General features: G+C 39.1%; 2 protein-coding genes across 3 annotated transcripts in view; one reads left to right on the forward strand and one right to left on the reverse strand.

The window, feature by feature from the left end:
* Window positions 1-18,012, reverse strand: part of EIPR1 (EARP complex and GARP complex interacting protein 1) — an 80,315-nt gene extending 62,303 nt beyond the window's left edge. For both annotated transcript variants that reach the window (XM_042803632.1, XM_042803633.1), the window contains exons 1-3: window positions 17,868-18,012; window positions 6,578-6,661; window positions 1,232-1,364 (exon numbers count right to left, since the gene is read on the reverse strand). In XM_042803632.1, coding sequence (XP_042659566.1) covers window positions 1,232-1,364; window positions 6,578-6,661; window positions 17,868-17,909 — 259 coding nt within the window. In that variant the 5' untranslated portion in view covers window positions 17,910-18,012. The remainder of the gene's footprint in view (window positions 1-1,231; window positions 1,365-6,577; window positions 6,662-17,867) is intronic.
* Window positions 17,977-23,339, forward strand: part of TRAPPC12 (trafficking protein particle complex subunit 12) — a 55,718-nt gene continuing 50,355 nt past the window's right edge. Inside the window, exons 1-2 of the mRNA XM_042803631.1 lie at window positions 17,977-18,073; window positions 18,646-19,862. Of these exons, the coding sequence (XP_042659565.1) occupies window positions 18,651-19,862 (1,212 nt within the window). The 5' untranslated portion in view covers window positions 17,977-18,073; window positions 18,646-18,650. The remainder of the gene's footprint in view (window positions 18,074-18,645; window positions 19,863-23,339) is intronic.

Raw genomic sequence — 23,339 nt, forward strand, 5'->3', positions numbered from 1 at the left:
AATCAACTCAAAAAGGCTAGAGAAAGAAACTTACAAACTCATTTTTGTTTTCTTCAGAGGAGACTTCATACAACTTTCTCAGATTCTCCTCTGAAAACTACTAAAATTACTTGACAGTTTCAGGTCAGATTACTGCTTTCTCATTTTCTCCATGAATCACTGGCAAGGTGAGGAAGTTATGTCCAGCAAGTAAGAGAATAAAAAGTAGTCCAAAACGAGGTCAACACTATGTCAGTGCTCTTAGTCAAATACCCACGATCATTTTCAATTTAGAAAACAGAAAAATCTCTCTATTACTGTGTATCTTCTAGAATTGTCTTTAAAATATCGACATACGATTTGTGAAAGAAATTCAAGTTTTAGTACTTATTTAAATCCAAAAGAACTAAGAGAATCAGCAATCCTGGAACCTTCTCTCTAACACAGCCACAAGGTTGAGCAGCAGGAATTCACACCCCTATAGCTGTCCACAGATGTACGAAGCCCGAAGCTCACTACTTTATTCTTGGAATGTATTTCCATGAAAGAATGAACTAATATTTACTAGAGGAAATAATATCTATTCTAGTTGACAGCAGATTTCTTGCTTGTCAGAGAGAAAATGTACTGCCTACCTCGAGTGATGCAAGTGGATTTTTCAAGCCTCATGACAGAAAATCTTCATACCTGCCTCACCTAGGAAATGCACAGAGATCCTTAATCTCAACAACTGTGCACTTAGTGTTAGGTCACACACTGAGCATTCCTACTGTTTGTGACGAGACATTTGGATAAGAATTTATAGTCATCTGTGGGCATATCTACATTTAACATATGACAAATAACATTATATACAAACTTCACCTGCAATTTTAAATAGAGCTTGATGCTGGCATGATGCTGTTTTGAAAAACATTTACTTCCACTTTCAAAAGCAAACATAAAACAAGAAAAAGAATGACACCTAAAATAACAGGAATGTATTTTATTTACCATGCTTTGCATTAATCAGGTAAGCAATACTTTTATTTTGCAGCTTTCTTTGACATGAATGCTAAAGTAGACTTCTAAACCAGATGACCTAAGAATATGAAACAAATGAGGTATAGGTAAAGGTACAGCAGATTTTCTTTAAATGTCTGCATTGATAATTCCAATTTAAAGTGTTTACACATAGCTAGATGTTCAATCTTTGTACATTCAAAAATATCAAAACACGTAAACAAGTTTAACATGGTTAGAAAGGACTTACTTTTATTGTAGCAGGTTGCTAGTACACCTTTATCTGCAGGACTGGTACTAATGTGCCAAATTTCACCCACTTGATGAAGGAGAACATTTTTGTTTATAATGTTATTTTCATCATCAAAATCTATGATGTGAATCTGCAAATACAATGAAAGAGAACATTAGGGTTTCAAATGTTTTCCTATGGGTCTTAATTATACACGATGACTACACAGAACAATTTAATGATAATTTTATAACATGTATCTACTTTAATTAATTGTTATACTATTACTTTTCTAGAAAAACACAAGCAGCTTCCCTGTTTTGAGGAAATACCATGTTTATTCTCCTCAATTTTGCAACTTGAAGGTGATTTTTCTTTTTATGGCTAACAGTAAAGCAGCCACTCGTATTGCAATTTAACACTTCTTGTTATTTCTGTTTATTCCTATAACATTACAATCCGTAGTTTAAAGGTCTGCACCAATTCTGTATCCAAATCATTGAAATAAAAACATCCTGTGGCGAAAGAAGGGGAGAGAGGGAAAGGACTCATTTGAAACAAATACTATAACCTCAGTAAGAAACTTTTTGAGAGTTCACTTCAGCAGTCACAATCTGTATCAATAGATAAATCTGTAATGCTTCTTATACTATATAGAACAATAAAACATTGAACCGAAAGATGAAGAACAACCATGTTTAAATAAACAGATAAGATTTTAAAAATACATACAACTAAGTTTGCTTTTTGTGACTGATTTTTGTTTGTTGCAGGTTTTTTTTTGTTTTAGGTTTTGGTTTTTTTTTTTTTAAATAGGTCTACATTACTTCATTTCTCCTCTCTATTTTTAGTTGTTTGTCTATAGTTGTCTCAGAAATAGAAAAAAAATGAGAAAGATCCTTGCCTGGCACAAGATACACAAGTAACTTTACTCACAGAACTAATTTCACTAAGCTCAACAGTGTACAAATAAATTCTAGAAACCTCACTATTTGCAGAGAACTTAATTGTCATTAAAAATTCATTAGCATAGTTGGATGAACAATGAAGAGAAAAAAAAAAAACGAGACACCTTATAATAATAATGACTGAATTAAGTCTACTGAACTACTGAATCACAGCAAAAAACGTAGCTACACAGTAATACAGAAAATTATCTTAAAATATAGAAGCTGTTAAACAGGTCTCAACTTAGTCTGAATTGGTAATATTACACACTATTTTTTTAAAAGGGCTGAGTTTAGATGTTATCTTTTTTCTTTCTCATCAAAACACTGCCATCAGCAGATCTTCCTTCATCAAATAGAATGCTGGACCCTGTGGCCTTCTTCCATTCTGTTACCCAAGGCATATAAGCACCTCTGCAGTAAATTAGCAAGTTGCCTTTTCAGACTTTTTTTTTGCCTTGAACCTAGAAATCTACTCAGGAGTCAGGACACTATTCATCTCAGGAATCAGTACATTATCCACCTACCCCAACAGCTGCATATCCATCTTCCTGTCCAACTTAAAGAGTGACCCTCCTGCCTTTCAAAACTCTACAGAGCAACATCACTTTGACTTATCTATCATATTGCCTTATTTTGGCTTTCCGCACATCCCCTTGATCTATTCTCTTTATCCCTACTGAAGAGCTTCTGTCTATACAGAAAGCTCTTGCTCATTTCATCATTAAAAATCAGTTTAATCTCATCCCTTGTTTTTTGGTTTTCTTTTGTTTTTATAAACAAAAATTGAAAAACATCATCTATTCAGCCTTCTATGCTGCTCTTATCAGATGCATCTTGATGTTCTGAATAAACTTACAACTCAAACAGCTGACAAGTCAAACAGCTACTTTACAACCACAGAACTGGAAGCAACTAAAGCATAGCAACATATTCACAAGTCTAAGCTAAAACATTTTCAACAGGCTCATGGTGAGTAACTCCTGTTGTTATTTTACACAGCAAAATATTGATAATTGGCTTTAGCATAACAGAGAAAAGGAGATACCACAATTTACTGAATCAGGTACTTAACAGAGAAACTGTGAAATATGTGAAGATCTGCCATGGTTTAAAAATTAAGTTATTTTAGTTTCCCATGTAAGGCATCAGATCTACTAAATATGCTCTTTTTCAGCTAACAAAAAAAAAAAAAAAAGGTGGGGGAAGGCAACCTTCCATTGGAGTCACTGGAGTCTCCACTGGCAGCTCAACCCAAGTCCCTGAAGGTGAACCACAAATCTAAATCCTATTTAATCCTATTTAGTACAGTCACACACATTCTCTACTCACACCAACCAGGCTAAGAGGGTCACTTATCACATAAGCTATGGGAATACTCTTTACCCCTTCTGAAGCCCTTTGAAGGCACAGATAACCAGTTTCTCCTCTGCCATTATGTTTCTGCTATCAGCTGGCATCAAGGATATCTGGAAACTGCTGAAACGCACAGTTAACCAATTAAGGGCCTGGACTGACACTTTTAGGAAAGATTAAATTTAATTCTTATTCAAGGGTATTGTTTATACCCTTTTGAGTTGAAAAATGACATCTTCCAGAGCTATGCCAAACAACACTGTCTACCAGAAGTTGATCAGCTCAACAGAAAGAATCACAAAAGTTCCTCCAATGTTTTTCTGCTAAGGATCTCCTTAATCATGTTGATTTGCAGAAAGACACATTCACCTATAATAAGTGACAGAACTGGATGTCATAGTTTGAGCCCAGAGGGCACCTGAGCACCATGCAGCCACTCATTCACCCCTTCCCCCTCAGGAATGGGAAGGAGAATAAAGCAAAAGGCTCAGGAAACAAGATAAGGACACGGAGGGGTGGCACACCCATTATGGTCACAGGCAAAAGACAGACTCATTAGGAGAAGAAAAATAGTATCATTTACTTCAACCACCACCAATACTTATCGAACAGAGTAGGACACTGAGAAGTACAACCACATCGTACCCTCCCTACTTCCCAGGCTCAGCTTTCTGCTGATTTCTCTAACTGCTCCCAGTCAGAGGTGCAGGGGGGGTCAGGGCACGGGGGGTGCAGCGAGTTCATCACCCATTGTTTCTGCTGCTCCTTTCTCCTCAGGGGAAGGACTCCTCTCACTCTTTCCCTGCTGTAGCATGGGGGGACCCTGCCCATGACAAGGTGTAGTGCAAACATGCATTCTGCACATGATGGTACTGCATAAGAAACCTCTCACTGTTCAGTACTTGGTCAAGCATTAAGAGGTTGCAAGCCAACGCATGAGTTAGGTTAGGTAACTAAAAAAGTTTTTAAGCAAATCCAGAGAACCTAGTGCTGAATCAAGCAATAATGACTTCAGGCCTAGGGCACTTCTTGGGGATTAGCAACCAGCTGAGAGGAGCTGATGGCCTGAGGCACAGCTAAAGGCGAATAACCCCCAAACATTTGCTAATACCCTAGGATGTGCCCTGCATTTCTATTAATGTTATTCATTGGAAAAAAGAAAAGCATATTCAATGAAGTTGGAATATGTGTAAATATTTCTAAAATGCATAGTATATGCCCAATCAACTTACTTAAATCAGAGCATTTAAATTATTGAAGATCTGCTGGATATCAACTTAAAAGTGAGAATTGTTCTCCAACTACAATTCTGTATCTGGATTTAATTAGTTGAACCAAGAAGTAAAAAAAAAAACACGTAGAAATCAACAGTAGAAGACCACATTATAACCAAATGTCTGAAGAACATCTGATACAGCACAATCAGAAATATTATTGTGTGTATTTATTTTTAACTAAGTTTGTCTACCACTTCTTTTGTTACTGGTCTCACAAGTATTACCTGAAATACAAAGAAACCAAATACCCCATCCCCCTTTTTCTTCTGAGTATTTTTTTCCTTGAACCTCATCCAGTATTACCATTGAGTAAAAAACTCAAAACCTCACTGAGAATTGACAGCTCACACCTCCCAGAGCTATGGTGTTGAGTTTGTTTTGTACAGTGCATTATAGACCAGTTTTAGAAGAGTCTGAGACTGTATCCATTCTGGGGGCTTCTGTGGTGGGCATCAGATGTGGCTAACAGCCAGACTCACACCCAGCCACTTGCTCCCCCCAGGCAGGGGAGGAGGAGAAAATAGGAAGAATAGGAATGAGAAGGCTCATGGGCCAAGCTAAAGACAGGGAGATCCCTTACCAATTACTGTTGTGGGCAAACCAGACCTGAATAAATTAATTTATTGCCAATTAAAACAAAATGTAATTATTGATTTCAGTAGTGGGAAAGAAAAAGACAAACCTTAAACCAGCATCTTCTCTCCCCCTCTTCCCGGGCATAACTTCACTCCAGACTCCTTTAACCCCTTCCAAGCAGTGCAGGGGGGTGCAGGGCAGTGGTATGGTATGTATGTTCAGTATATAGTGTTTTCTCTCTGACGCTCTTTCCATCTCACTCTTCCCCTCTGCTCCAGCGGGCTTTTCACAGGCCGCGGTTCTTTCTGGAACATCCACCTGCTCCACCATGAAGCACATTCTGTTCCTCCTGACTTTAGTCTTACCTCTGTCATTTCCTCCACTGTTTCTCAGTCCTTCTTCCCTCCTCTCTTTTCACCCAGCATTCTCTCCCCTTTTTTAAATGTTTTCACAGAGGTGCCCAACTGGCTGACTGGCTCAGCTGTGTCCTATGGCCGGTTCACTGGAACCACGGGCAATCCCTGACCCCTTCTCACAGAGGCACCACTGCATCCCCTCTGCTACTAAAGCTTTGCCACCTGCACTCAGTATACATCTTATTTCAGTATGGATGCATTTACTAAAATTTAGACACAAAAATTAAAATTGCTGTACAATTAGAAGTACTGTACTCTTAACTGCAGAAGAAACACCCCAATAGAAATTGGGCTATGGAAGTCAGTCAATTAAGTTTAAATTGTTGTTAAACATGTGATCAGAAAGGATATAGCTGATTGCCAATAATTAATAATGAAAAATTCAGTTTATAAAGCTTCACATACACAGAACTATGCACGTACCAGGAGTCCCATTAGAGGCAATCAAGGCTTAAAGACTTCTGGTTTACTTTGCATCTCTTCTGTGGTTTAAAGATAGCTCTAGAGATTCTAAAGATTTAAATTAACAAAAATATGGCAGTTCCTTTACTAAAGCAATCTGACTTAGCCATGCAATTTAGAAGAGTAATTTAACTTACAGAAAATATACAAAGCTTTTTCACCTAAATTTCTTACCAGTATCTTTACATTCTATTCACAGAAGTCTTCAACTTGACTATTGCTTAAATGTTCAAATTCAACAGGGGGGAGAAAGGAGGAAGATTTATATTGGAACAATGTTTAAAAAAAAGAAGAAAAAAAATTACAACTGACATTTGACAGAAAAATTACCTGATTATCATATCTAAGAGACTGTGTTCCAACCAAAAATCTTATGGCATCCGTTTCTGCTGTCTGAGGTGTTAAAGCTCGTGCCTGGTGAAGAAGAAAGCCATTAGAAAAGTGCAATTAATACAATCCATTTTTTTCATCAAAATCTTGAAGCTTACGTTTCAATTATCATTTTAAGCATTATATTCTTACTATCTGCATACTTTCCTATCCTTTATGTCTATTTTGGTTAATACATTTTTTGTGCAGTTTCTCACATTTGTGAGGTACATGGAACATACAGGTGGTAAATACTTCACCTGGCCTTCATTAGAGCAGTTCTTCCAAACAAATTGTCCTTTATCAACTGAAAAAGCTCCAAAGCTCCATAGAACAGTGGACAATTCTTAAATATGGTAGCTACAATATCCAAGAAAGAGCTGTTCTCACATAAGTTTTCAAACCATTCAGACTGAAGACACCTGAATAAAAAATAATTATTTTTCTCACCATTAAGCACCAAGTTTAGAAGGAAGTTAAAACACAAAACCCTTTTTCACTCCAGACCACTAAAAATAAGAATTGTCTGAATAAAGGATAAATAATTTGTTATGACAAACTTTTGATGGGTAAATAATCTTATTATTTTGTTGCATTGTTGTTAATGAGAAGGCAACTTGAAACAAGGCAGAGTCTAGCACCAACAGCAGTCTTGGAAGAAGCAAAACAAAACAGTGAAGGGCCATGGGAGACACTGAGAAATATAGTATAGCTTGAAGTAAAACCAAAATTGCTAGTTTGTACTAGTCATTAGCTGAGACACTATTAGCTAATTTTGAGTAAATGGGAGGTAAACTAACACTCCAAGGCGCTTTTAGCAACTGTAAGTAAACTGTGAGGAACATCCACTAATTCCCCATACAAAAGATGCAAAAAGTATGAAATTTTGTCAAAACAGAAAAACAAACCTTTGCAATTCACATCCTGTTTGTCATAAAATAGTTCAGATCTCTTCAGACACTACAGTCTGTATTGAAAGCAAATACTTCAGAAGGATACTTCAACAGGTAATTGTTGAATGGCCCTTCTTACTGCCATCCCATTGTGCAGCTAGCTAATGATTACATTCTGGATTCAGGTACATTCACCTTCAGTATAGTTCTGTGTGAAACTTATTTTTAAATTAATATCATAAGGATGCCTAGAAGCTTGGAAGAGGATATTTGAAATATAATGTATCACAATACATAAATTTAGAACAATTTAATTCTAGAACAGCAAAACTTGAAGATAACTGATTTTTCTTAAATAAGGCAAAGCAATCCAAGCCCTTGTCTGGCAGTAACACTAAGAACCAACTCATTTTTCAGAATAAACTCTGAACTCCTACAGAGCAGATACTTCTTATATTGCATCTGAAATGTGTGATTTAGATAATGTAACAGTTTGCCTAAGATTGAGCACAAGAAGTTAAAAAAATGCAATGAGCTTAAATATAGGCTAGTAGCGTAACATTTATATAGAAAAAAAAAAGAAAAAACAACTAGAGAACATGATTCTGTAAATAGTTTGTGTTCCAAACATATTCAAACGCAGATCAGAGATCAGTGTGAATCCCTAACAATTTGTTTGTACTCTCCTATTTATGCAGCACTTTACCTATAACAAGCCTAGACAGTGTTTCTGATTGACAGAAACAACTAAAGTTCACCAAGAAGACTGCAGAAAAGCTTTTGTCTTGAACATTATTTACATTTGCAAATCTTTGGCAAGAGCTCCTTTTCACTTCAGATCTGCTTTCAATTATTTTGAAGAAAGCACTAGAAATGACCCAACAGCTATGTATCTCTTACAATCAAGCAAGCTTCTGTTGTTTCTAAGTCAAACAGAAGAAAAGACCTCCAAGATCTCCAATAAAATAAAGAAATAAAGGGGGTTTTCACCCCTTTTAAAAGCCTTGCAAGTAGGTCTCACCATGCTGCTTTCAAAAATGCATCAGGTTAGACACAAAGTGCCCAAAATAAAATACATGGTAACACGTCATCAACTTCTCTCTCTTATTCAAAATACTTTTAAATTACTTCCCATTTTGCAGGAAAAAATTAAATCAAAGGCCCATGAAATGTGTTTACATATTTTTTTCAACAAGACAGACAATATTGTTTATTCTCTGTCATGAAAGACTACAGCATCCATAAAATACAAGGTTCAGACTCATCAAGTGTTCATAAATCAGGAAGATCCAATTTATAACAGAAATAACAGTACAATGGACTTTCAGTTGTCTCCTGCACAAAGTTATGTCTAATTTTGTCTACTCTGAGTTACTTTTGAGAAACAGAAGTTATTTCAACAGATGAAGACACTGAGTAACCCTTGTGATGAACAAAACCAAATTTGGAGTGCTATCCAGATCAAGAAGAGTGCCTTAAGTTTGTCATCTTGTAATGTAACCTGTCAGAGCAGGTTGCAAATCCCATCTTTCACAAAAGCATCCTGCCTCATGACTGCAGCTACTAGACAGAAAATAAAAAACATAGTATAATGAATATTGATTAATCTACACCAATAGAGCTTATTATTTTTAAGAAGTCAGCATCCACAAAACACTAAACTGCATGTAGCCCCCAGAAGACTTTACTACCTAAGATACTAAGGTATTATTTACTAAGAAAATTGCCTTCATGCATAGAAAATACTTAGAACACACATCTGAAAGATGCAAACAGCGAGAAAACAAGTCGTGCTTACACACACTCACAGCCAAGCCCCACCACCTATCTGACGCTTCTAGACAATGAAACAACATATGGAATTTGATAATTTCATTTTTAAAGAAGGCATAAAACTAGGAAAAAATTATTAGAAAGCAAAAATTAAAACATCATGAACCACAAAGAACCTTTTGGGTACATGTCCAAATTTCATATTCCCCAATAGCTCTATGAGGAAATGTGCATGGTTTAAAGCAGTTAGTTTTATAAAACAGGGGTGATACAGAGGCAACTTGATTGTGATTGATGCTCTAACCACATATTTTAACAGTCTAGAAGGAAGTTTAGAAGTATGCAGTCAAACTTCCACTCAGCTAACATGAAGGAAATCCTGCCTTTGAAAAGCAAACACCAAAGACTTCGCAATGCCATACCCATCTGCTAAGGAATCCAAACAGACCACTCCTCCTTAGAGGCTTTTCAAAGTCTATGTATGTATTGTGCATAATAGTCTGTGCCTTCCCCAGCTCTCATTTATTCCACTAAATTAGGGGTTGCACACATTCACAAAACAGAAAAACAAAGGAATACAACAATTATCAGTTCACTCCTGTGTTTTCAGGAGAAAAAAAAAAAAGTCTCTATGGGTGACAACAGATGCTGAGCAACTGTTGCAGAGATGCAGGAAATAGCATCACCATGCTCCAGAGGCATTCCTGACTAGTAATCTATACATCATAGGGCTAGACACTTACCTACACTGAATAAAGATTAAGGTGACAAAAGCACTTTGGAGAAAAGTTAAGGCTGAGGTAGAAAGGAGAGGAAATAAATATCTTAGGACTCCAGATATACTCAAATACATTTAATGTGTTGAGAAATATGAGGTTCCATATGTCATATTCAAAAAATATTTATTTTTAAAAGAGCATGATGGCCTGCTATAGTACAGTTAAAACTCAAATACTCTTTTTGTTTAAAGACAAGGTAGGAATTTACAGTTAAACAAATACAAAACTGAATAGCCTATAGCAATGGTCACACTGAAATTCAATATAGGTCAGGGAGATACAATCTAAGCAACCAAACATAAACTGACATTTTCATTTACTGCATCCTGAAGTACTTTATAGAACCATAAATTACATAGAGAGGAATAACCATATGTGTGCATGCAAAAAGCAAAATTTAAAAAGCATTCACTATGCATCATCTGTTCCCAAGATAGTACAGCTGCCATGCTTTTAGTAGCATAACCACAAATTCAGCATGTTCAAAGTTCATGCAATACTTCTACCACTGCAGAAAGAAAGTAAGACTAATCCCATGGAGGGACAGAGATCAAAGCATGATGAAGATATAGGGAAGACTAATCCCACGGATGGATCAGAGAAGGGGGGGGAGGGTAATGAGTCACCTAAAGCAATGTCTGAAGTTTTACTAGAAAAGAAAACTAAGTTTTTGTTTTAGGAGAACTAAGTTTTTCTAAATTTTGCTTATTTGTGGGCAATTGAAAATTAAAGGAATAGCATATCACCTGTCATGAACTGGCTACCAGTTTGTAAGGATACCTGTGAAAATGATTCACAGAAGAAAAGACTGAGTTTGGAACCTTTGTGAATCAGATTTTATTGAGCATACTTTGAGCAAAGGACAGAGATCCTGTTAATATGCAGGAGGCTGCCAAACTGACTGATGAAGATATAGCAAAACATGCTTGAGAGGGGAATCAAAAAGCTGAGACATATTAATGGAAAAAAATTCCAACTGTTTCCTACAGCAAGCTTCAACTTCCAGGGAAAGACATTCAGCGTAAAGCTAGTAAGATCTAATCCCAGCAAGAACATCTAAGGAAGGTAAGGCAAACAAGAAAAAAAAAAAAAAAGTTGTCCTAAATGGTGTGGAAAAATAGTTTAAATTCTACATTAACATCCCGTATTATCCACAAAGGGTAGTCAAAGGAAAAAAAATATATATATAACACCAACCAAATCCTGACTCACAGGAAGCTAGTAAGATGTTCCCAGAAGTTCACAGGTTAACCAACCATGTAGTCTGGTTTCCATGAGACAAGAAATAAAAATAACAAGGAACACAACCAAAGTTTTTTACCCAGTGATGCTGATGGAGAAGTAGGTACAGCTACACATCAGGGATGATTCAACCTGAGGAAAAAAAGCCTGCCACAAACTGTAAGAAAACAAAGACTTGATCAAACTCCTACTCCAGAAAAACCCAGATGTATTCATCAGGAGAAACCCAGTCCCATCAGGCACACATGCTTAACAGATCCTACTGCATACCTAGTAATTATGGTCAAAAGAATAACAGGCTCACACTGAATTAAGACACAGCTTTGACTACACATAAACTAGCTGTTCCCTTGTCTTAAAAACAGGTCCTGAAATGCATCACATGTAAAGCAAAAGGACAACAAAGATTGAACTGTAAATCCACTGCAAAAATACACATTTATTTATGCAAAGGATGTGCAAAAACCTAGAACACAAGCATGACAAACAGCAGGATAAAGATAAAGCAGAAGAAACAGCAATCATTGTGCCAGAATGCAGGAAAGACTGGGCATCATGTCCATGCCTACACCAAACTCAGTGTGATATTGGGTAAACATCATCTCCTACCTTACCCTTCCAATTTAGACCACCTGTAGAATAATTAAAACCTTCGAGAGAAAAAAAAAAATAGAACAGAGCCTGCAGAGAGGAGGGACCTTAACTACAGCAAAAGATGATCCAATGGAACACAATGACAAACCTCAAACAGATAAAGGTTGGTTTACAATGAGTGCATTATGGAACTGTAATGCACCGAATCTCTACACTTCATTCATAACTTCTCCCCAAACTTTTCCTTCTCCACCTCTTTTGAAATATCAGCCAATTACACAGGTTTTTAAATGACACTATTAATATTTAGGGCATTAATAGGCAAAGAAAAAAGGATCAGTACTTCTTCAATACATATTTTGTCTTCCTGATGTATTGCACCAGTTTGGTGTCAGCAAACAGGAAAACATATGGTGACCCCCAACATTTGAATATTTGTATTACATTTAATACATTCAGAAGAATTGCTGCAACCCATGTATCATTTGAAATGCATACAATCAGTCTGTGCTAACAAGCAGTGAACTTGCAATACAAAATGTAGAGGGGACAGTATTTGGCTTGCAGTCTCCAAATTTCAATTTGAAGTTATTTGATTATCTGTTTATGCTGAAAACCAGAAATAGTATACTGGCATGAGGGGGCTGGGGGGAGGGTGGAAGAGGGAAAGGGCTAGCTTTGCTGATGCCTCATTCTGTAGGCAAAATACAAGTGTTCCACACCCCCCCCCCAGAGAAGCCCCAGGCTGCTTATACCGTGAATATTATTTTTGTCTTCTGGCATAATTCCAGTTTTCAAGTAGGTACACTTTGATTTTTACTTAGGTAGGACAGCCTTGTTTCTCCCACCACAGCAGGAGACCCTCTATTATTGACTGTAATAAGCTGCAGTGACTCTATCAGTGAAGAGGCTGGCAGCATGCATGTCCAGGTGACCTTCACTGCTCTCAGACAACTGTTTTCTCTAAGTCTTTCACTGCACAAGAATTCCCACCACTGATGTGTTTAGTGCACTGACCCTATTCCAAAGACTGACAGATTCTGTAAACCCTCACAGCAACAAAAGCAACCCTCACACAAAGCCTTGCATAGCACAATTATCCTTAGAAATCCAGTTCATTTACCACGAACTGTAATGGCAACAATCATTTTTTAATAGTTCCTTCAAATTCACATAACTGTATCTTCACATTGTCATTAGTCTGTAACATATCTATTAGCAAGATCCTGCTAATTGCTTAAGGGTCCTAAAAGAAATAGCTTCCACCTTTTCCACTTCATGCATTATGAACATCTTTGAGGCATATATTTTGCCACTTATGTATTTTTTCCCTAGTAGAACTTTAAACCTAACAGTATGTTAGATTGAAGTTCCACAAGAAGTGCTCCCAACTAAAATGCTGCTCTCAAGAAGGGTCCTGAAGAAAGATAGGAAAACAAGTGAGAGAACAGACACTCAGCCTGGATTAAGATATACAGGTTTGATACTCATGAGGTAAACCTAAAAGTAAACTTAGAAAAGAAAGAGGACTGAGACAAAAACTAGGAGTTTCACTAGGACATTATAATGCAGTTTCTTGACCTGATTCAATTTTGAAATAAGCTATCCAAAAACATCTCTAAAGCTGTATCAAAATTATCTACATTCTCTTTAGGCCATTCTCTCTCATCCCACAGGAGTACAAAAGCTCTCCCAAGGAACAGAACTCCACTGCCAACAGGAGCTACAGACTGCACACCTGCTCCACTCCCATATCGGAACACAGCTGAGCCCAAAAGGCTTCCCTGGGTACTGCACAAGTGACACACATCTTCCTAAAAAGTCCCCTTTCCCCCCTCCTTCTAGTAAATCTACACTGGCTTTCTACTCCAAAGGTAGGTCAGTTGAGCTATTCTCAGTACATACTGATATTATACATATGCACACATTGTACAAGACCTGCGACCAATCTTATTTCAGTTGGTATTTTGCACTGCTTTAAGTCTTATTCTAAGAAGTCACATTCGGCTTTAGGAAAATTAAGTTTCACCTTACTCTTGCAAACAGGCAAGAAAGTCCTAAAAATCAATAATCTCTGTTCAGATTCATAAAACCTGTTAACAACCGACAATACAGTATGGGCCAAGTACTGCTTATTCAAGAAGTATAACAAGGCCACAACGCAGTACACAAGCCCTGACAAAGCATTAGTGCACTGTTTTTAAGCCTGCTTCAGCCAGACCCCTTCTCAGGGTGCAGCTGGAGTTGCCCTTGGGTAGTACGGCCCTGCAGCCAGCCAACAGGCTTTCTACTGTCCTTCCCTCCTGCTTGTTGTGTTTTTCCCTTGCAAGTCTATGTACTCCTACTGCATGTTCCATGTCAAAAGTATCTGGCATGCTGAAATTCAGATCAGTATTGTGGTATCCCCCAAATCCATTAAATGTGCCAAACACATGCTCTATAATTATAATTGTCTGGCACAAGCAGTGTTCCTCCTCCCTCCCCCCGTGATGCTGGCTAGCTTCTGCATGCTTTTAAACAGGCAAGATGTAGGATGTCCCCTGAAGAATCACAGTTGGCATTACAACTGAGCCAAATACCTACCCTGGAAAGAACCCCTCCACACAGCTCATTTCTAGGGGTATAAGCAGCATCCAGTCAACCTTAAACTAAAGCAAATACAGCATTTCGAGACATTCAGTAGTGGTTATACACCTAACTCAAAAACATCACTATTTAAACACTCAAAGAATAGGATGGGAAAAACTGTGAATCCCTGAAAATGGAAGCCTATTCAACATAGGTTAAACATACCACATGTTCCAGGTTAGACAGTGAACAAAGGTCAGCTCTACACTTGACAGGTAAGAAGCATATAATTTCACTGAAAAAAAGTAACACTTAGTGATACCCCCAGGACTCCATTTACCATATTCTCATAATTCAGGATATTGGTGAAGTCTACCAGGGTTCCTTTTATAAGCACAACCTTTCAGTATTGAAATGTTCTGCAGCTACTGCTGTTGCCATGTATTCACCATCATTAACCACAACCACATCACTCAGTCCTCAATTCAAGCAGCATGCCACAGTTTCACTCACCACTCAAATTTTCTCATTTTCACTACAGTTGGATGACCAGAGCAACTATAGCAGGATACTGTCTTTAAAAAAAGAAAAGTCACAAAAATAGTCACATATCCTAAAATAAACACATAATTTCGTATGTTTGTACAATGGTCATACAGCTCTGAGACACACTAAAGAGCCAAAAAACCCACTCCAGAAAACGACACTTTTGGAGTTATGGGAATGTTAGAAAGAGAACAATAAGAAAAGGTTGCAGCTGTCTAGTAAAACGGGGAACTAATGAGGTCAAGAAGTTAACTAATCATGCAGAAAGCTGAATTCATCACCAGTTTTAATCTTGTTGTGCTGTTACATGTTTAGCTTTCCCCCTCTTCCCCAGAAAAAAAAACACACCTTAAACTGTTTCTCACTGTTATTTGGTAAAACTTTTAGCACAGCAGTTACAAATACAATTATACATGGTCATAAGGGCTCAGGATTTGTATCTAATTTCCATTCTCATGTGTCAGAACTGAGAGTGATGTGGTGGTTCTTAAGACTTCCCTGTTCCACTAAGCCTTTTTTTGATGAAAACTGGATTCAAAAAGAGAAATGTATATTTTTTCATTATTATAAGTTACCTTACTTATGCTGATACAGCAAAACACCTTTCACTCATAAAAATTAACTGAAATTATGCAGAAACAATTTTTAATTAGTTGGTGGATAGAGTCCTAGGAAGAATAAGATCTATGTTCTTATAAACCTGGCCACACTGGATCAGACGAAAGGCATATCTGCACAACCATGTTCTCTCCAGCAGTGGCCAAAGACATATTCTTACTGACTGCTGGAGCCACATGTAGCTTCTAGAAGCCATGGTTTTGTGACATACCATTTTTATGCGTAACAAGAATAGGAAGATCCCACCCTCTTTTTAAATATTTTATAATTTCAAATCTCAACTTTGAATAAGCTTGTCATATAGCTGAAATGATGATCAGAAATGACAAAAAAACTACCAAAACCCACACATAAGAAACAACAACAAAATTCCTCAAACCAGGCTGAAAAATTCATCTGAAGACATGCCTTCAGGCACAGTGCTTCCGATACACACTGGAAAGAAGCAGTAGATGTCATGATGCTGCTAGCCATTATTGTCTAGCAGCATAGAAGAAACCACGCTTAAAAAGAATAATGATCTTATTAGACCTGGAGATGCAAGTTGGAAAAACTAGACCAAAGCTCCTTCAGAGACTTTTTCAGGAAGCACAGAGGTACACTTTGTTTTAAAATCATACTGGCAGTTAAAGAAGATCAGAAATAGAACCTTCATCTCTACACTCCTTTTCTGACTTGGCCATAAACCATATCTTCTTTCCCCACCTTCCCTCTAAATGATCTATATTAACTGTAATTCCCTTTGATTACAGCCACTTTTAGTCTTTTTGCTTTATCCTCGTGCCAGAAAGCCTTGTTATATACTTTGGAGAAGAAGAGAAGAGATCCAGAGGAGATGTATGATTTGGAGCGGCAGGGGAGACACAGGTCCACAGAGGTCCCAGGCAACATACAGGCTAGCTTTCCAAAATTTCTGGAAGACATACTATATATAGCCTACTAAAAAGAAGCTATGAATTTTCTTGAGTACAGGAGACACATATTCTATTCTGCAGAAAATATTTAAGTTTTATTAAATCTGAAGTACAAGTTACAGACATCTCTACCTAATCACAAAATGATAGCATATTATCCTACGTCAGCAGATTCAACGTTTAGTACAGTTGAATATTACACACTAGCTCCTATACAAGAGGAAAACCAAACAAATATACAATTTGCTAAGGAGATTAATTGGTATAGTCAGGACTACAAAGCACACATCTCAGTAGCCAGGACACCCAAACTTGTTACAAGGAACCTTCATATATTACTTTCTACGAGCACTTTGGTAAAGGTGCCTTAAAAAAAAGTGCACATGCACATATTTACACTACTATACCTACTGTAGAACGGAAACATTGCTTGTGACCTGCTAAAGAAACACAGTGCCTCCTATTTCTCCTCTAATGGCAACAATGATAAAGCAAGCTGTTGCTAAAGAGAACATGAAATAGCTGAGTAAAACTGTTACTGGGGGAAAGAATCGTAAACTAGGATCCCTCTCACCCATCCAGCTACCTAGATGTTTACTTACCCAAAACTTGTAGAAACTTTATTAAGTGCGAGACCTGTGATCCTTTACAAAGATGATCAGTAAGTTCCTAAGTTAGGCAGTCTCATTTCCTTATAACCAGAAATACTAACATCATGGATGGATTTGTCCTATGGGACAAATGCACAGACATGGAACTCACAGCAAAAGATCCCACAAACGTCAAATACCTTTATGGTTGGGCACAGCCAACAAAAATTTGCAACTACTCAGAAACAGTTTCATGCCCTCTCCTCATAAAAGCATTTTTTTTTTTTTAAATTTCTTTACAGAAATAAACGACTACAAGCATCTCTTTGAAACTGCCAGTAGTCTCCCACCACCCCGGAGCCAGAGGTTTCTCAAGAGGCGGAGCGGGGAGCGGTGGCAGCAGAGGGGCCCTGCCAGCCAGGCTGCGCGCTGCCAGCAGGGAAACAGCCCTGCCCTCGGCCCGTTGGCCCGCCTGCCCTGCAAACACCAAGTTCCGGAGCAGAGACCAACTCCTGCGCCCTGCTCAGCCACCTCTAAAACGCCCAGCGCGACAGGCAGGCGCCAAGCCCCGTCACAAGCCAGCGGCTCCGCCGGGCCCGGCTCAGGGCGGGCGAGAGGGCGCCGGCCGCCCCCTGAGCGGGCCCCGCTACCCGCACCCAGCCCTGCAGCCATCCCCTTCCCAGGGACAGCGCTGGCACCTACCGGCCCTCCTTCTGCCTGCCCCCCGCACCCACCTGGAACTCCAACCCGTAAATCACCGGCGCATCGTCCTCCATCGCCGCGACCGCCCCCGCTCCCCGCCGGCCTTTCTGGCCCTCGGCGCTGCCCGTCGCGCAGCCGCTTCCGGGAGGGGCGCTCGCGCCTGCGCGCGGCCCAGCCCCTCCCGGCGCAGGCGCGGTGGTGGAGCGGGGGGTGTCGCCGCCGCCGCCGCGGCGCGGAGGTGAGGGGAGGGGAGGTGGGGGGGAGCTGTTTGTGGGACGCGCGGAGGGGTGCGGAGGCGGCCCGGGAGCTCCCGGCCCTGGGGAAGGGCGGCCATCTCCCCCCCCCCGCCCCGCCGGCCATCCCTCGCCGCGGGGCGCTCCGGGCCCGGCCGTGGCGCCGGGGGCAGAAGCAGCGCAGCCTGCCCGGCCGGCCCCGCGCTCAGCTGCCTGCGCCGGTGACAGCCGGGGTCCCACCCTTCCCTTCTCTTAAACGGGGACCGGGGCAGTCTTCGCGGGCAGAAAAGCGAATACCGTTTCGTCGGTGTTTAGTGGGAGGCGTTTGCTCTTCAGTCGCAGCGTTCTTGCGACTTGCAAAAAGGATAAAGAGAAAACCTTTTCCAGAATTAATTTATTCTTCGGGTAGATATGTTAAAGGTGTCATATAGCGAAATTGCTCTATTTTTAAATTACTGTATTTTTAAAGCGAGAATTTCAGTATTGGTACGATACTTAGGAGTTTCAGAGTGGCACTTGGGCAATACCTCAGTGATAAGACTAATACTTGTTTTGGTGGGGATTTTTCCCTCTTCAGCTGCCATGGAGAATAATGAAAGTAATGCTAAGGATGCGAAGACCATGTTGGCTGAAGATGACAGCGGAGACGTAGTTCAACAGAAGGCTCGGGAAGAAATTCTTTTCCATGAGGAAACCATTGATCTTGGTGGAGATGAATTTGAGTCTGAAGGGAATGAAACTGTATCAGAAGATTCAAATAATTTTGTAGATAAACTTAATGAACAAATGATGGAGAGTGTAATTATTTCAGATTCTCCAAACAACAGCGAAGATGACACAGCTGAACTTGGTTGTCTCCAGGAGATAGTAGAACAGATGGAAGCTAAAGATACTCAAAAGACACAAGAAGAAGTGGATAAAGAAGAGTTTTTAAGTAACGAGAGTGAAACTGAACACGAAGAAACACCCAAAGACATTTCTGAGATCGGAACAGATGATCAGGCATCTTTAAAGGAAGAATCAATTCAAGAAGCAGTGAAGGAGGAACCAACGTTGAGAAACAACATTCATGTTGAAGCAAAACCAAGTAATACTGGTGAAAGCCAACCTGAGGATGAGACATCGTCACCTAGTACTAGCAAACCATCTTCTGAGGCTGAGCCTATTCCTGTGTGTACCATCTTCAGCCAAGCAAACAATGTTAATACGCAGCCACAGTTGTTCCTACCTGATGGTTTTGAGCCTCAGATGGTAAAATCTCCCAGTTTTAGTAGTATAATTGAGACTCCTGTGAAGTCTAATCCACAGGTGGTTCAACCGAGTCCGAGTCTAAGCAAGTTCTTCGGCGATACTGTTAACACTAATACTTTAGCTTCTGATTTTTTTGATTCATTTACCACATCCAATTTTATTTCTGTTAGTAATCCCAATGCAAGCTCTTCAGTTCCAGAACAAATGTCTTCTATTTCTAACGGTGGAGACAGTTCTTGCACTTCATCTAATGCTACTTTCTCTGTGCGAAATGGGAGACCTGAAGCAGGTGGTCCTCCATCGTCTTTAGAAATAACTCAGTCCCCCAAGCCGTTCTCACAAATCCAAGCTGTTTTTGCTGGGAGTGATGACCCTTTTGCCACAGCCTTAAATATGAGTGAACTAGATAGAAGAAATGATGCTTGGCTTCCTAGTGAGGAAACCAGAAATGTTCTAATTTCAGTTGCCACACAACAGTACAGCACTGTGTTCATAGATAAAGAGAATCTCACCATGCCTGGATTAAAATTTGATAATATCCAGGTAAGAGTTTATTATTTTATCATAGCGTATGATTACATTCTAGAAATATAAGATCTGTGCTTCATATTGTTGCTTATGGTCACCTTGTGTGTATTACTTTAGTCTTTATTAGAAAATTTAATGTTGCTGACTACTTGTACATGAAGGGGCTAAAACCAGATTTGATTTATTCATAGAGAAATCTGTTTGGTACATTGAAAACCAGTGTTGACAGTTTCCATAGAATCCAAAGCTGGTTGTATTTTTAAGTAGTTTGTTTCTGGTCCTCCTAGTTAGTAAGATAATGCTTGCATTTGGAATATATGCAAAATCAGTATGCTGTACTACAAAGTCTGAAAGGAGTTTGCTTTGCTTGTGGAATTTGCTCTTGCAACAAGTGGGAAATAGCATTTTCACTGATGTTCGCAGTGCTCTCAATAATGTTAACACTGAATTCGCGTCGTGTATCTTCCTTAAATAGTGGAAAGGTATAGCCTTTAAGAAAGATTGAATGCTGGAGCAAGCTACTGGGAAGCGATAATTCCAGAATTAAAGGGAAAACTCCATATGAGGTCATGAAGGAAAAAACATAGTAGTGGAAACTCATTTCTTCAGAGTTCCCAACTGGCGAGAAGGCATAAAGCATTTTTTCAGAATTTGAGAATTTCACTTGGATCTATTCAGTATTTCTCATGAAGCAGTTTTATCCTGGCTGCTCAGCCAAGGCTAACTATCATTATGGAATTTTTTTTTTTTTTTTAAATAAACTAATCCTACACTTTCATATCTGTCTCTGGATAATAGAATTGTTATGAGATACTGATACAGTGTTATGAGATAGAGATACGGTGTTGACAGTTTGGATACTTTAATCCTTAATTGTAGCATAACAAAGATTATCAGTCAATAGTCAAATACAAGCAGAGAGCAGTCTCCAGTAACTTCCCAATCTGCAGGAACTGTCAGAAAAGCTTCTGTAGTGAGTCAGGTCCAGATTTGTAGGTGAATTATCTGACAAATAATAGAATTATTTGGGTTCAAAAGGACCTTAAAGACCATCTAGTCCCAACTCCCCTGCCACGGGCAGGGACACCTTCCACCAGACCACATTGTTCAAGCCTGGCCTTGAACCCTTCCAGGGAGGGGGCAACCACAGCTTCTCTGGGCAACCTGTGCCAGTGTCTCACCACCCTCACAGTAAAGAATTTTTTCTTTTGGTCTAATCTAATCCTAGGTTTCTGTCACAAGCAACAGACTATACCAGTTTTAAACATATGCCATGTTGCTGTTACTTCTTGGGTTACCTTTATCTTAAAACATTTATTTGTCATCACAGAGCCCAATAACTGGCATGAAAGCAAGCACTGTAGTAGGAAGGTATTCCTTCTCTACTCCCCCAAAAATGGAAGCGTCCTTCCCACCTTCCCAGAAAATTCCCCTAGACCTTGATGAATAATTCAGGAGTGTGTGGTATTTCTCTCCTGACAGCTAATGGCATGGACAGAAGGAATGATCCCTTCTGCAGGTCCCAAGGATGAGGGCCTCCTTATTTCAGGCCTCCCTTTTTATGATAGTTATATCTCACCTTCCTCAGTCCAGTAAAGGATTAAATGAATGTTTGTGCTGATGATTCCATGAATCTGGGCATGTGCATATATGCAGATCTACCACGCAATACATAATTGAAAAGAAGATGTTACGGCAATGTCCATGTGATTTATTTCTGCAGTAAGACCTGATGTAAAAGGGCATTCCTGCTGCTTTCTGCATTGATTATAATTTATAAGCAGTCACATGGGCATATTAGCAGGGACAAGTTTTGAAGTGCTTTATGTTTATACAACTTCCCTCACTTCCAATTACTGCTTTTCAGTGGCCTGAGTGCGTGCCTTGACTGACCTGACATCCCCTAGTTTGGTATCATTGTTCCATGCGCTTCTAGTATTGCAAATTGTGTATCTAACTGAAATTATAATTGTAGAGTACTTGAAATGTCAACTGAAACATTGTGGGAGGCATTCAGCTTCCGACAATGGTCAGTAAAGCTCTGGTATGAATAGTTTGCTAACGCTAAATGTTAATGCAAGATGTTAAACCAGGCTGCATGCAGTTGACATAGAAGTTAGTTTAAAAGTGCATTTACAGTGGACTGTAAGTATGCTTCAGGGAGGGACTGAAATTTTGTATGTCGTGTATTGAAAAGCTTGGAATTTTTTTTCCCTTGCCTAGTCAGAAAGTGTATCCTAGAATCATAGACTACCAGGCGGGAAAAGACCTCATCTGGTCCAACCTTGTTGGCAAAAGCACAGTCTAGACAAGATGGCCCAGCACGCTGTCCAGTTGAATATTAAAAGTGTCCAACATTGGGGAATCCACCACTTCCCTGGGGAGATTATTCCAGTGACTGATTGTTCTCACTGGGAAAAAGTTTCCTCTTGTGTCCAGTCGGAACATCCCCAGGAGTAACTTGCACCCATTGCCCCCAGTGTTTTCCGTATGACTCCTTGCAAAAAGGAAGTCTCCATCTTCTTTGTAGCCACCCTTTAAATACTGGAACATGGTGATAAGGTCCTCCCTAAGCCTTCTCTTCTCAAGGCTGAACAAACCCAACTCTCTCAGCCTTTCCTCATACGGCATGCTTCCCAGTCCCTTGATCATCTTTGTGGCCCTTCTCTGGACCCTCTCCAGCCTGCCCACATCTCTTTTGTATAGTGGGGACCAAAACTGAACACAGTTCTTATTACGAGTATGTTGTCTTAAGTGGGTAAATCACACCAAGAAAAATACTAAATATTCTTGATTTCAACTGCATGCTAGTTTTTGCTGATCATTCAACAACTTTTTTTAAACTACTTTGGATTGCATGCAGTACAGATTATCTGTATCTGTGCTCTCTTAAGTGTGGGAACAAGTTGGAGTACTGCTTTTTATGTTTTTTTTCCATTATGCCTTTCTTCATCAGTTTCTATCATTATATCATTTGTTTCATTACATTTATTTGTAATATTTCCTCCTCCGAAGTACTATTGGGAGGGATTATAAATTCTTCTGTATTTATGTAATTTTGCACACACTGTTTTTTCATAATCCTTCAGACTCTTCTGTCCAAAAGATTGAAATCTTGTTTCTTTATAGGATAAGTGGCAGCATTAGGGGCAAAAGTTTTCCATGTAGTGAAACAGTAGTTGCAGTCTCGTTCCCCAAAAAAACTGGACAGAAAACACAAACATACGTATGTGCTATCATTGTCCATGGGCAAAGTGTAAACATTTAATGTCAATTTTCTTTATCACAGCTAAGCTTTACTGTATTTTATTCTGCTCACCCTTTTTTAGGCAAGAGTCTTTGTGTCTTTCTTCCTGCTCTCTGTGCTGACAGCTTCCTACCTCAGTTCTTCCAGTGAATGTTTTCATGTTCCTTTAGAGAGATTTTTGAAAATATTCCTTTGTATGCTTAGATTTTTGCATGGTTACTTTCTGCTTTACCTTCTTAAATATT

Source organism: Tyto alba, unplaced genomic scaffold (genome assembly GCF_018691265.1).
Source record: "Tyto alba isolate M040663 unplaced genomic scaffold, T.alba_DEE_v4.0 Super-Scaffold_40, whole genome shotgun sequence".
Taxonomy (NCBI): domain Eukaryota; kingdom Metazoa; phylum Chordata; class Aves; order Strigiformes; family Tytonidae; genus Tyto; species Tyto alba.